Genomic DNA, 13,489 nt, shown 5'->3' with positions numbered 1-13,489 from the left:
TAGATCCCAATAAAAGCTCTCAAGGTAATTTCAGCCTAACAGTAGGTTTGCTAAAAAGACTCTTCCAAAATCCCCTGCAAGTTTGCCTTAACATAGGAATAAAATGGAGAACATCCATTTTTATACATACAGAAACTGATTTCCATGCAAGAAATTGTGAGCACACAAAATTCCTTATTGAACCTAAATCATACAATAGTTATTTTGTTAAGAACAAAAGCAGGATGTACAGCAATTTTACTGTAACTGTATAAATATTAACATCAATATTATTAACACTGATGCTTTACAAAAAATATCAATTGCAGGAATGCATTCATTTAATAAATAGACTTAATATAACTTATGCAGAGTAGTGTTCTTAAACACACACACTAGCTGTGCACATTATAGTAATAAAGTGGATTTGAAAAGTTACCTTTGTTTTTTCTATAAATTGTTAAGTGCCCATTTTAAATAAAAAGGTTCATAATCTGTGATGGGCTACTCCCCTGTGACACACAGTGCCACAAACATAGTGATGAAAATACAATATTTAAGCTAATCTAGAGATGGCTTTTGTACATTTTTTTTTTATACAATCAAGAAAGATACAATTTGTATCAACAAACAAAAGGTCGTTTCTGGATATTTGAGGCGTTGCTCTCAGCTGCTTTTACACCACACAAGAGAAGGAAGTATAAAATAAATGCAACAATAAAGGAATCCCATTCTGACAAAAGCTGGCCAATTTTTATTTTATTATTTTTTTTTTAAGATGTTTTCCAGATTTAAATGCAGTTATCTGTAAGGGTTGTGTTGGTGCACAGATTAAAGCTACAGGGCTGATCTGCATTTCTGCTGTTTGCTTTTAAAAGATGAGAGAGGACAATTGATGTTCTGGAGACAAGCCCACATAACCACAAGCCAACATGGTGTGTGCCATTCTGTTCTAATGCAGATTCAGCCTCCTGCTGAAACCCAACCTGCGACCATGACAAACCACCTGTTTGCCTCTAGTTCTTCAGCAACAATTTTCTGTAGCTACCTGGAAAAAACAGCAACTTTTGGGTTTCATCATTAGACCCCCAGGTATTCTAACACTTGAAAATAAATGCCCGGGAGTGTGCTACCTGCACTGAGTGAAGAAACAGCCCCTTCCCAAAGAATGCCATCTGGCACAGGGCTGGTGGTCAGCCACTCTTTCCTGTATTTTGAATTACTATTGAATAGTAGTAATTGTTTCAATTAGTATGATTTTGTTGTTTCCTTTACCTGCATGCAACTGCATTTGATATAATATAGACTGCAATGTTTCATGTTTTTTAATGCTACTGTGATTGTTGTTACTTGCTTTGAGCTCAGCATTTGAACTCGCACCACTTTTTGAAAACCGATTATGACATCATGAAGGCAGGGGACCTTGAGATTACAAAGATACTGTAGGTAAACCAATATCCTCATCTTGTACAGTCTTGGGTCTTCAGTTGTGCACTCAAGCAGGAGCACAGCAAGATAGCCAAGTTTCCTTGCCCACCCTTTTGCCACCATTGTGCTGCATGCTGCTATAGGCACTGCCTGGCCCACGCTGAGCACAAACACTCTGGACCCTGTGTGGTTGTAGGCAAACAGACTGGATCAGCATGTGACAGAATTATTACCACCTGTTGAGCTGTCCAACTTAATGCAAGCAAATCCCTCTTGAAGTGTACTCAACACAAAACAGAAATGGGCCACCAGCAGCCATTGTAGGATTAGTGCAATCAATCAAGTAGAGGGCTTGGGGTTTCCTTTGGGTTTTTTTAGACTGGGATCAACAAATAACCCAAAAGCAGCTTGCAAGCCATTATCAAAACACCAGAAACAACCCTGACTGCAGCCTCACATTCCGTGTGTTTCATAGTAAGAAACATTTAGGCAGTGTCACACCTTCTCATGAAGAAACAAAAGGCCAGAAACCAGGCCTTCTCGACTTTCATGAAAAAAAACTACAGTAGAAGTCAACAAGTCCTAGCTCGAGACATATCGAGTTAGTAGTGGTTCAAAATGTTGAAATACACATTTGGATTTAAAAAGGGTGTCCAGTCAGTGCAGCCTTAAAAAAGAAAACAAAAGAGCCACCACCGCCATAAATGCCTCTTATGGGAGACATTTAGCTACTAAATTGCCCACCCTGGAGCAAAGGATACTCATTGTGCAAACATTGCCACCCATAGAATGATGATTCTGGCCTGTCAAACAGGGAGTTCCAGGAAGCAAATGCTCACCTTTGCATGGATTTCAAAGTGCAAAACTGAAGCAAGTTTGCAGTAAACCCAATTCTAGAGCACCCATTTGAAAACTAGCCTGCTGTCCAACACTAATAAAAATGAACTGGATTTTTAAAACTACTTTGCATATTTGTTCATTGGCATCCTCCAGCACACGTTCTCGGCATGTCTTTGGTCAACGCACAAGAACAGGAAAGCAGAATTCAGATTGCAGATGCTACAACTTCTCTGCCTTCTGGACTGTACTGAAAAGGCTAGAAATGCCAATTGTAACGATCTGTAAAAGCCATAGGCGTGCACATAGGGCATGCTGGTGTGCTTAGCAGAACCTTAAAAAAAAACAAAAAACTGGATTGTGATGAGGATAGAGTGTAGAGTGGCAACCCAGCTTCCTCAGCTGCCATTGGGGAAGCAGTGGGGCAGGGAGAGACAAAGGTGCAAGAGAGGAGAGTAGGGAAGCAGATAGGGAGTCACAGGCAGGATTAAAAGGCTAGAATAAAACTGGAATGTATAGGCAGTGTCTGCCTGTGTTTGTCTCTAGAAGTGGACAAGAAGTTGCATATCCATTCCAGCCTTTTCTTTCAGTTTGTATCTGTTTCTGTTTCATAGCTCTGTCTCTGTCAGAGCTCCACTCACCACCTGTTACTCACATCTGGTGGGCAACATCCCATTCTACACAACAGGAACATGAAAAAATCTTAATCTGCTTTGGTCAATTTGGGTTAGCTCATACAGATCATGATAACTGACTGTATTTTGTATACACTTGGTAATCACTACACCACAGATTTGGTATTTTGTGCCTCATTTTCTATGTTTGCATATTTAAAGGAAGGTTTAGTTGTTAATTTTAAAAAGTAAGTTTAATTAAGTTTTAGTTTCCTTAGTTAATTTGATAGATAAAAATACTGTCCTTTGTGACTGAGTATGAGTATATATTCAAGAAATGTTCACCTTAAAACTTAAAATCCCTGGGTGCACACCCTAATGAAATGTGTTGTACACGCCTATGGTAACAGTGCAAAGATTACAACAGTATTTAGCTGAGAATTATTAACATGTTTGCAAGCCGGCCATGTTCTTTTTCCCAAAGGGCAGAAGCTCAAGCTATCTAGAAGGTCCAAGAGAAACATTCACTGCTTCCCAGCCCCAGCCCCATTCCCTTCAAGGTTGGGCAATGCTCCTCATGTGCAAAAAGGTATTTCCACTGCACAAAAAGTGTATTCCCCAGAGAACTAAGCCTCCCCACAAAAGCCGCCTCATGCTGGAGCCACTAGATAGGTGCAAAAGCCCTCTGTGAAACACAAGGCATGTCAACTGACTGGGCTTGTTTTATTGTAGTTCTGTGAAGGATATTTAAGAAGAGCAGGCTTCTGCTTGTGAGGATGTCCAAGTGCACAGTTTATTGTAAAAACCCAATGTTATGTTGGAGCAACATATGTCAGTTAATACTGAAGACTATACAATGAGTCATGCAATATAATTGCTGTTTTGAAGGACCTGTTTTGGACATACCAACATATGACCTTTTTAGATTCAATAAATGATACATCCATGCATAAGGTATGCACTTCCTGTAAAATGCCTTTTTCAAAAATCCCTGCTTTAAAAATCATTAAATACTCATATTTATTATACAATCTGCTTTTTCAAAATGCTTCATGCATATTTTAAATATAATCACTACAATAATATACAGAATTGTATACTGCAATTAAAACCTATTAACAAACAGAGCATATCACCTGTCATTTTTAGAGATCTCCAGAATGTACAGAATTTTCAATTATTTAGCTTTAGAAATTCAAAATGAAGGATCTTAACGTCCTGTTCTCAATTTGGCAACAATCATAGCTGCCAACTGTTGTGCGTCTGTCATGTGGGGATTCTTCTCCATCACCGAGAGGACAACGCTAGCTGGAAAAATATTACAGAGATTCTTATAGGTTTGATACTGATGCTCTGGGATTATGTGTGGTTCTTGTGGGTCACCACAGATTCCAACCCAAGGATTCCTCCAGATCTGCTCCATCTTCTCTGGCACACTTCTCACCATTACAGGCTCATAAGATGGTTGCATGAGGTTGTTGCTCAGTGGGTAGGGATGGTAAGGGTAGGTATCGGTCGGACATGGCAATGGATCCCAACTGGCATGCTGCTCTCGACAGAGCGGTGGCCTTTTTTGTCGTGTGGGATTGCTTTCATAAAGACGCGAATCAGAAACGCTATCCATTCTCGTCATAACGAGGGCACGACTTGGCTGGGTAGTGGCTGATGGGTGAACGTTTGGAGGCACAGGGTAGTCCCCTGGGCAACTGGACCTAGCCCCAACAACTGGGTGTTGGATGTGCAGTGCTAAATGGGAAAGTGAATGCTTGTGAATATGTTTAGACCCTTCAGGGCTATAGCTCTGAACTCTTGTTAAGGACTCATGATAACCATGGGAGAAAGGCTGAAGGCGGCTTTGAGGTGGGAGTCGGTGAACCTTCACACTGTCTTCTGGGCTCCCATCTCCCAGACCCATATATAAGTCTGTATATGAGGAGTACGAATCATTGCTTGTATGGCTTAAGCAACTGTCTGGACAGGGGCTTGAATTTCTTGAGTATAAACTTTGGTCTACATCAGCCCCATAGTAATCTGTGCTATGCATGCTACTAATACTCAAATTGGAGAAGTCACTGAGCATTGAATAATAGCCATGGTCCCCCAAAGACTCATACTTTGGGTACTGATCTGCATAGTTCATTGAAGAGCCATGGCTATTAGTGACCAGGATTGGAGGATATTGTACACTGGCCATGTGTTCTAGTGAGGATTTCTGATGTGTGAATTGAGATGAACCAGGTACAGGGCTGCTTGCTGACCGGGTATTTAATGCCCCAACAGCGTGACTTTTGGAAGGTGGAATGGTTGGGACACTTAATGCTGAAACAAGGGAGGGGACAGAATTAGCCTCAGACTTCCGCACCATTGAAAGTCTATCTTCGGGTTCCACAGGAACAGACCGAATGCTTGGATCTGACTGACGTTTGGGAGCAATGCGCTTCACTTCTGAAGTTATTTCCCCTTTGGAAAGGGCTGCTCCTGTGCCACATTTAGCCAGTGCTCCTTCACTCATCGTTTTCACAGCGGATAATTTGGCACTGATGCGAAGCTCATCAGCTACGGATCTCAGAGGCTGGTTTGCTCGTTCCGGGTGGTAATATTTACACTTGTGTCCATAGGTGCATTTCTTCCCTGTTGGGGAAAAATCTCCCATATTAGGCATGGTCTTTGCAAGCAATATCTAGCTAAGCACAGGAGGTTGTGTCAGAGTCATACTTAGACTAGCCCAGGCATCCCCAAACTCGGCCCTCCAGCTGTTTTGGGACTACAACTCCCATCATTCCTAGATAACAGGACCAGTGGTCAGGGATAATGGGAATTGTAGTCCCAAAACAGCTGGAAGGCCGAGTTTGGGAATGCCTGGACTAGACCCACTGAACTCAATGGACTCAAGTTGGTAATGAGTAAGGGTTATAGCCAATGCTACCTAGCCCTGGTCAAAGTAAGCCATTGTAATTAATGAAAATGATTAATTTGGGTCCATTAATTTCAGTGCATCTACTATGAATAAAACTTAGTTGGATACAATTCTTAACTTGTTCACTGATTTCAATGAGTCAATTTGGAACATGACATAGATGGATACAACCCAAGGTCCTTTAAATGCATTGTAACAGTCAATGCTAGAATGAACTATTAACAGCCATCACATTTCCTTTGTTAGCAGACCCAAATATGTGCTATATATGTTCTACAATCCAGTCACTGTATCTATTTATCTTACTTAAGTGATATAAACCTCCCTGAAGGTGGCAAGAGCAGGTACTGGTGTGAGTCTAATAAAGACTCAGGTTTAAATTCCCACTCATAGAAGCACAGGGAATCGCCATATACAGATTAGGGCCATTAATCTATCAAGCCTAACACTGTCTGCTATGATTGGCAGCAACTCTCCAAGATCTACCACATGATCCCTGATTTTATTTTTAAACAGTCAGCTTCATGCATTATCATATTTTAAAACATGCACATGATGTGCCTTTAGGTCACCATTTCTCTGCTTAACTTTTGACACAAAGGTGTTATGAAAGTGAAATGCAAGTGTGAATATGTAACTCCCTTAGGCTACAGGTCTATGCACAACAGGGAGTAATTGCCATTGAACTCAGTGGGACTTGCTTTTGAGTAGACATGCACATTAGACTGTGTAGACTGTGCAGTAAAAGTCTTTCAGCCAAGACCACATAGTGTTACTCATTAGGAATTTAACAGAATGGATCTGCTGACTGTGGATGTGCTGGGAGCTTGAAAATGAACAAGGAGAGGGAGAGGTTTAATTGTCAAATATCTAACTGGGTTTTAAAACTTTATTTAACGAATACTGCCCTTCAATAAAAAAAAAAATCAGGGGTGGTTTACAGCTGTTAATTGACTCTCTGTGGCCTTAATACTCGATTAGTTAAATGACTTTTTGAGCACAGGAGACCTTTGAAAATATTTCCAAACACCGAATTAAGTTCCAGCTGTATTTTCTTCCAGACTTTCCCCAGAAATGCTAATGCATGTAAACATCCCTCTAAATCAGTGGTTCACAATTAGCTAAGTACTGTAAAAGCCAAGCCATAGGCCCCCGGCTTTTGAAAATGTTGATACATCTATGGTAGTTTTCATTATGTGATTGTGGTCTACGGATTGGGAACCACTGCTCTAAATAACAGAGCCAAGATGTGACATTAAACACATGATTGGCCCTTCCATTCTTAGTTTCTGAAACTGCAAGAGAAGGGAAGGATGGTTCTGGGGCACATGTGGCATAGAGGTAAGAGGAAATTTAACACTTTGCCCAAACTGCAGTCCCTCTCTGGGTCCTCCTCTTTCCTTCCCACCCTGCTCCCAGCCACACGTACGCAATGCCAAGATCAAGCAAGCAAGAGCCAGTTACCTACTTAATACCATGTCTTTGGTTTAACCATGAAACCTTTTTTTTAAAAAAAAAAACTCAGCAGTGCACTCAGCAGACCCAAACAAAATCTGATTTCCCCACACTTCTAGAAGCATGCTACGCCTTTCTGTCCTACTCAGGCTTCTTACATGGTTTCCAATACAGAAAACACCTCAGACGACCCACTATGGTTTTTTGCTTTTTATCAAGGTTACTAATTTTATTATTCTGACTCCCGAAATAGTCAAGTGTGACACACTCACCGTAAGGACAAGGTTGCTTTTTGTGTTCAGGAACAACAGGCCTTTTCCTTAAGAAATTTTCAAGGCTGGGGCCATGGCGTCCTAATGGGTCGTCTGGTGGCATAAACCTGGAAAAACCAAGAGACCAGTTTCACCTGCTAGTATTAAATTTACCTGACACGGTAGACTGGTAACAATACAATGGTTAGGAATGGGCTGGGAAATACCCAGTCTGAACCTGGTCATAGCTATGAGCTTGGCAGGTGCCTGAAGGCAAGCTAATCTGTATCAGCTCCCCCACCCCATCTCAAAAAGGAAACTGTAGAGTAGGAACCAGTGGAGAAAGGCCAATCGAAATCAATAGGGGACTGGAGTCCCTTCTCTGTGCAGAAAAATGAAATAGGTGTGTGGCATTCTAGTTTAAAAGAGAATAACAAAAGGGAGTCACTAATGGTCTTACATTGCCCTACTAGGCAGCTTCTGTTTAACGATCTATGAAAATGTAGACAAAGTCAAATACTCAAATCTCACCAGATAAACATTAAGGATTACTATTCTACTTGTAAATAAAGAAACCTACTTATCATTCACAAAAGAATACATCAGAAGCCGTTCCTCTACAAATTTCTTCCATTCTGGCTTTTCATTTTGAAGGTCACGGTAATTGTCATTTGACACAATGATGCCATCAGACTCACACGCCAGTTTCACTATGAAACGGTCATCATAACAGACAACCCGTCTCCCTTGAACTCTTCGAGATGGGGTGAAAACAAGAATTTTTTCCTTTTCCAGTTTGTGTAAAATATCTTGATCTGAAAAACCAGGGTTATATAAGAAACTGTTAATAGCAAAGTCCCTTATATAGAAATACGCTTGCTCTCTATGTTTATCTCAGTATCTGAGATATTCTTCAAGAATTGTACAAGAAGAAGTGTTTGCACACTCCCCAAGAGCATAAAAGTTGGTGTGCCAGTGCTTTGCTCTGTAACAGTGGACTTCAATCTTGGGTGCCCAGATATTTTTGGACTGCAACTCACATCATTCCTAGTCATTGGTTGAGATGGCTGGACATGATGGGAGTTTTACTCCAGCAACACCTTGGGGCACAAGGCTGAAGAGTCTCCCTTCTGGGGAATAATCTCACAGTTAAGCTTGCTTCAGTTTATACACCATGACATTTTATATTATGGTTCAGTCTATGCAACAAAAAACTGTAACACTGCCTTGTATGGAAAGACCTTGCAGACACAGGTGAGGGGAAAATGCATGCAGGTGAAGTGGAATTGCAGAGGAGGAATGGAGCACTCAAGCCCTCCCATCCATGCCCAGAACAGAAACTAAGTAGGCTACTCCTCTACTCCCAGCACAGAAATGCCATAGACTTTTGCTCCTTTGTCATCCCTCAGAAGGATTGTTAACACTTCTGCAGGCTAGTAACTATTGCAGGCTTATGTGCAGCACGGATTTAAAGTATGAAGTGTAAAAAAATTAAGAAAAAATAACAATCTAGTGGCTTAGAATATGAGCAACTACCATGCATGTGTATACAGAAAATGCTCTGATTCAGGTCCTTGGCCCCATTCCAAGAAAAGCCAGTGTCTAGCACAGTAATTATCCTCGTCCTAGTAATGGCAATTGAAGAAAACAAATGTATGTTTGATTTGCCACCTGTAATTGGTGCATCTGGTCGAGATTGCTCTTTCCTCCATGTAGGCACAAACACTGTAATATCTTTATGACCTTTCTCCAGAAACCAGTCGACAGCTAACTGAATCCCCCGACAGGAAAATGCTTCTTTATTGCCATGACTGAAAAACAGAACAAGTTAGTTTAGCAAGTACTGGTCATAAGTACTGCAATGAGATTTGTCTTTTCTAAAATACATAAAGCCAGAGAGACTAGTGTTATGTAGTGGGGCAGAGTGTTGGACTAAGACTAGGAAAATCTCAGTTAAAGCCATTCACTATCTCTCAGGTTAACCTACCTCACATCAGACTATGTACACCACCCTGTGCTCTTTGGAATATGGATGGGACTAAAATGTAGTTTAGCAAATAGCATTAAGCAGACTTATAGAGGGAAAGAAACCTTTTCTGGAAGTTTAGTACCCACTTTAGAAAGACACAATTTTATTTCAATGGGTTGTAACCACCCCTGCTACAACTCTTGTGCTCAGCAAATTGTCTGTAAATTTTAAACTGCTTTTCAGACATGTATTTCAGAGAGTGAATAATGCCTTGAGAATTTACTAAAGTGATTCCATTCTTACCTATAAGAATAGGCCTTTAAATTCCATTGGACTTTAATTACTCAAGTAAAAGGAAAGATTTTCTATTCTGTGATACACTGTACAAGATGAACAGTACAGTCCTATGTATGTCTACTCAGATGGAGCCCCACTGAATTCTCTCAGAGAAACATATACAGGACTATAGCCCTAAAAATCTATTAAATAGCTCAATTTTTAGTTTTTAAATACAAGTGTGTAGACTTAAGGCTCATCTTCTTCAACAGGTCTTTGAGCTCCCATGGTTGATTAAAAGGGCTATCTCAGTTGAGTTACAGATGCTGCCTTTTAAAATCTATTATGATATCATTTTTAATTGGATGTTGTTTTTAATAACAGAAAAGCAGAGTGTGTATTTGAAATAAAACAAACAAATACATATGCAGCATAATTAGTGCATTTCTTAGAAGTATTCTATTACTACTAAAGTACCTCATTGCCACATTACTTCCATCAATAACGATTGGCCTCAAGTTGTCAGAGCTGTCTACGACCTCATCTTCCAGAGACAGCTCAGGACTAGCAACCTCCTTTGTACCTGCAGGACCAGTGGCATTTCCACTACTTGCTTGTCCTTCATTCTCAACCTTGTTTCCAAGTCTCACAAGCTCAGCCAAAATGTCATTGGTAAGAGCATCTGCCCCCAGCTTGTTCAACACAGCTTGAATCTGATCTTCAGGATACCCCAGTTTCAAAGCAAAATCAAGTTTAGATTGATATTCTTGACTCAAGTGTGCTTTATTCTCTTCCGGTTTCAAATCCTGAAGGAGGCTACTCTGTGAAAAACTCGGACGATCCAAGCAAGGAGAGCGGCAAAGTTGTCGATGTGGTTTGTGGGAAATCTCTTTATCCCTCAACTGTGCCTTGCTGCAGCTATTCCTGAAGCCAGGCTGCTCAGGTTCACTCTCAGAGCTTGTCCATTCCTCAGATTCGGTGCTACGATCCCCACCATCTTGCTCTTTAGTCCTCTCTTCTTGGGAGCGGCTCTTCTCCATTTTCAGCCTTTCCACCATAGACCAGCCCGTCATCACGTTCACCTTCCGGCCAGATTTCTCTTATGGCCAAAGTAGCCCAGAAGTTGTACGCCACTGCATCTTGTTGACATCACTAGGCTGGTTTTGATCTGTGATATACCCCAAGCCAGTAATATGTCCCTGCATTATGAAAATACACAACATGCATAATTAGATTTTACTGACTAGTGCAAAATAATTATGAATCTTACAAAACACATTTTTAGATAATTTGAATACAATAGAGTTTGTATTACTTCCAAGTAAATTGAATTCCCTTACCCTCACTCTCCAAAATAAATGCATTTAATACAGAGGCGTGGTTTGCACATCACGTTAAACTTTAACTTAAAACTAACATTGGTTAACACTCATATTTTGTTTCAGGGAAAGAAACACAAACATGACAAGACTCTGGCTTGTTTCATCTGCAGAGGAGCACACTGGGAGCACACTTAGATTCCTGCATTGCGGGGGGTTGGACTAGATAACCCTCAGAGTTCCTTCCAACTCCACAATCCTATGATTCTGTAATTCTGAGCAGCACGCTGCTCATTCATATTAAACAGTTTATAGTCTTAAATATGGTTTAATGTGGCATATGAACTGGGCCAGTGATGGCAAGTATACCAACACCACCCACACAGCAAATTCACTGTTTCAAGTTAATGCCCTGTCAGACAGCTGCTTGTCACAGTGGCTGTTGTGAATAAGAAACTGTACTCACAAACCAGGGAAAACAAAGAAAGTTCACCTTCACACACTGGAAGAATGCCTAAAGAGAATATGGGGTGCACTGAATAATCCTACTACCCCAGACCAACCACAATACCATGCACATTTCTGGTCACCACACCTCAGAAAAGATACTGTGTAGTTGGAAAAGGAGCAGAAAAGGACAACCAAAATGAGCAACTCCACGAAGGTGAAAGGTTACAACATTGTAGACTTTTTAGTTTAGAAAAAAGTGAATAGTGGAGAACAAGATATAAGTTTATAAAACTATGCATGGAATGGAGAAAAGAGACAAGAGGGTTTCCCCTCACTCATAGTACTAGAACCTGGAATCATTTAATGAAACTGAATGGCGAGAGATTCAAGACAGGCAACACATCATTTAACTATGTAATTTGTTACCACAGGATGTGATGATGGTCACTAACATAGCCGGCTTTAAAAGGGGATTGGTAATAACTATGTGTTGTTTGTTTAAATTCAAATTCAGAACAAGCAGGGATCTGAAACCACAGATTGGTCCTGGCTTGTTCTCACTAACCATAATTAAGGCAAACCAGTTAGGACATCTTTCGAAACCATGTAATTAGTTTAAAAGGAGAAGGGGGTGCGCTTCTGCTTTTCTCCTTGTGGGTGAAAAAGAAAAGACGGAGTGTAACAGCCCACAGCTTAAAATGATTTGTTCACATAATGCAGGGATGGGGAACTTGTGGTCATTCAGACACTGTTGGACTCCCACTCTCATTAGCCCTGACCGTTTATTTAGCCATGCTGGCTGGTGATGATGAGAACTGAAGTACAACAACTGCTGCAGGGCCAGAGGTTCCCCATCCTTGACACTGTAGGAACTATGGCTTATCATGGTACCTGAGCATGGTACCACAATAGTACGCACAATAGTACGCATGGTATGCACAATAGTGTGCAGCATCTCTGTTCAAAAACGGAATCTGAAGGTTGGCCCCAAAAGCTATGCAGTGATCTGTATGTGAATAAAGCATTCCGGATTCTATGGCTGATGACTGAAATGCATGGGAAGGGCCTCATGCAAGAAATTCCAGGTGTATTTCCAGAGTACTTCTCCCAACCCTTTTTGTATTTATTTTCTTTCCTGTATGCTCTGAGGTATTAAGAAACAAAGACCTATTTAGGAACTCAGAACATTTGTATATTTTATATTTACTCAGCTGTTCATTATTCTTTTTTTAAAATGAACTGTTCATCCACACTGTTAAAAAGCCAAATCAAATAACTGTTTCATTTCAAAGTATAAATCTTTATTCATTCTTCCTCCAATAGAGAAAAAGAAGGCACACTCTGCAAAATCAAAGCAAGTCACTGGAGTCAAGAGGAAGCGTGGTAAGAATGAAATCTGCTAATGCAAATGTATCTCCCTATATTAAAAGCATATTATTTACTGTACATACTACTGAATATCAGTACAAGGGCAAACAAAACATAATGGCACCTTTCCTCACTTTCCTTGCCAGAGAAACATAACTGGAAAAATAACTGTACTTGTGGAACCTCTTCAAAACTGACATTAATCTTTTGAAAAACTTCTTTTCAATGGCCACTTCACATCCATTATATGTGGAAGCAGATATTTGGCAAAACAACCATAAAAGGGGAAAGGTAAGGTGCTTTGAATGGCCAATGTTATATCATGACATGTATTGGTAGACACTGTTTTTTTAGTCCTGCACCACAATTTGTCTGTTTTAGCAGCAGACTAAGAAGTGAGAAAGATAATTGCAACAGCTATTTAAGGGAACACAGAACTACCTGGGAAATAGCTGCTGAGGGGTAGCCAAATATGCTGCCACCATACCTGCTACTTCTCTCCTCCCCCCCTTAGTATATGCTCCCCTACTCCCTCCTGTACACAAAGGAGATAAAAAGCACCTGTTTTGTGTTTAAGTGTCCTCCACAAAGAACTTACAATTGACTTATGTGTTTTCAAGGGATAG

The 13,489-nt window shown here is 40.5% G+C and overlaps 1 protein-coding gene across 4 annotated transcripts in view; it reads right to left on the bottom strand.

Annotated features, from left to right (window-relative positions):
- Positions 1 to 3,626: 3,626 nt before the first annotated feature.
- Positions 3,627 to 13,489, bottom strand: part of ZC3H12B (zinc finger CCCH-type containing 12B) — a 31,184-nt gene continuing 21,321 nt past the window's right edge. For all 4 annotated transcript variants that reach the window (XM_080989784.1, XM_080989783.1, XM_080989786.1 and 1 more), the window contains 5 exons: positions 10,204 to 10,925; positions 9,153 to 9,292; positions 8,062 to 8,296; positions 7,503 to 7,609; positions 3,627 to 5,489 (listed from right to left, as the gene is read on the bottom strand). In XM_080989784.1, the coding sequence (XP_080845910.1) occupies positions 4,069 to 5,489; positions 7,503 to 7,609; positions 8,062 to 8,296; positions 9,153 to 9,292; positions 10,204 to 10,799 (2,499 nt within the window). In that variant the 5' untranslated portion in view covers positions 10,800 to 10,925 and the 3' untranslated portion in view covers positions 3,627 to 4,068. The remainder of the gene's footprint in view (positions 5,490 to 7,502; positions 7,610 to 8,061; positions 8,297 to 9,152; positions 9,293 to 10,203; positions 10,926 to 13,489) is intronic.

This window comes from Podarcis pityusensis, assembly GCF_964106645.2.
Source record: "Podarcis pityusensis genome assembly, chromosome: Z".
Classification (NCBI taxonomy): domain Eukaryota; kingdom Metazoa; phylum Chordata; class Lepidosauria; order Squamata; family Lacertidae; genus Podarcis; species Podarcis pityusensis.
The sequence above is the reverse complement of the archived record's forward strand: the minus strand, read 5'-3'. Positions and strand labels throughout refer to the sequence as shown.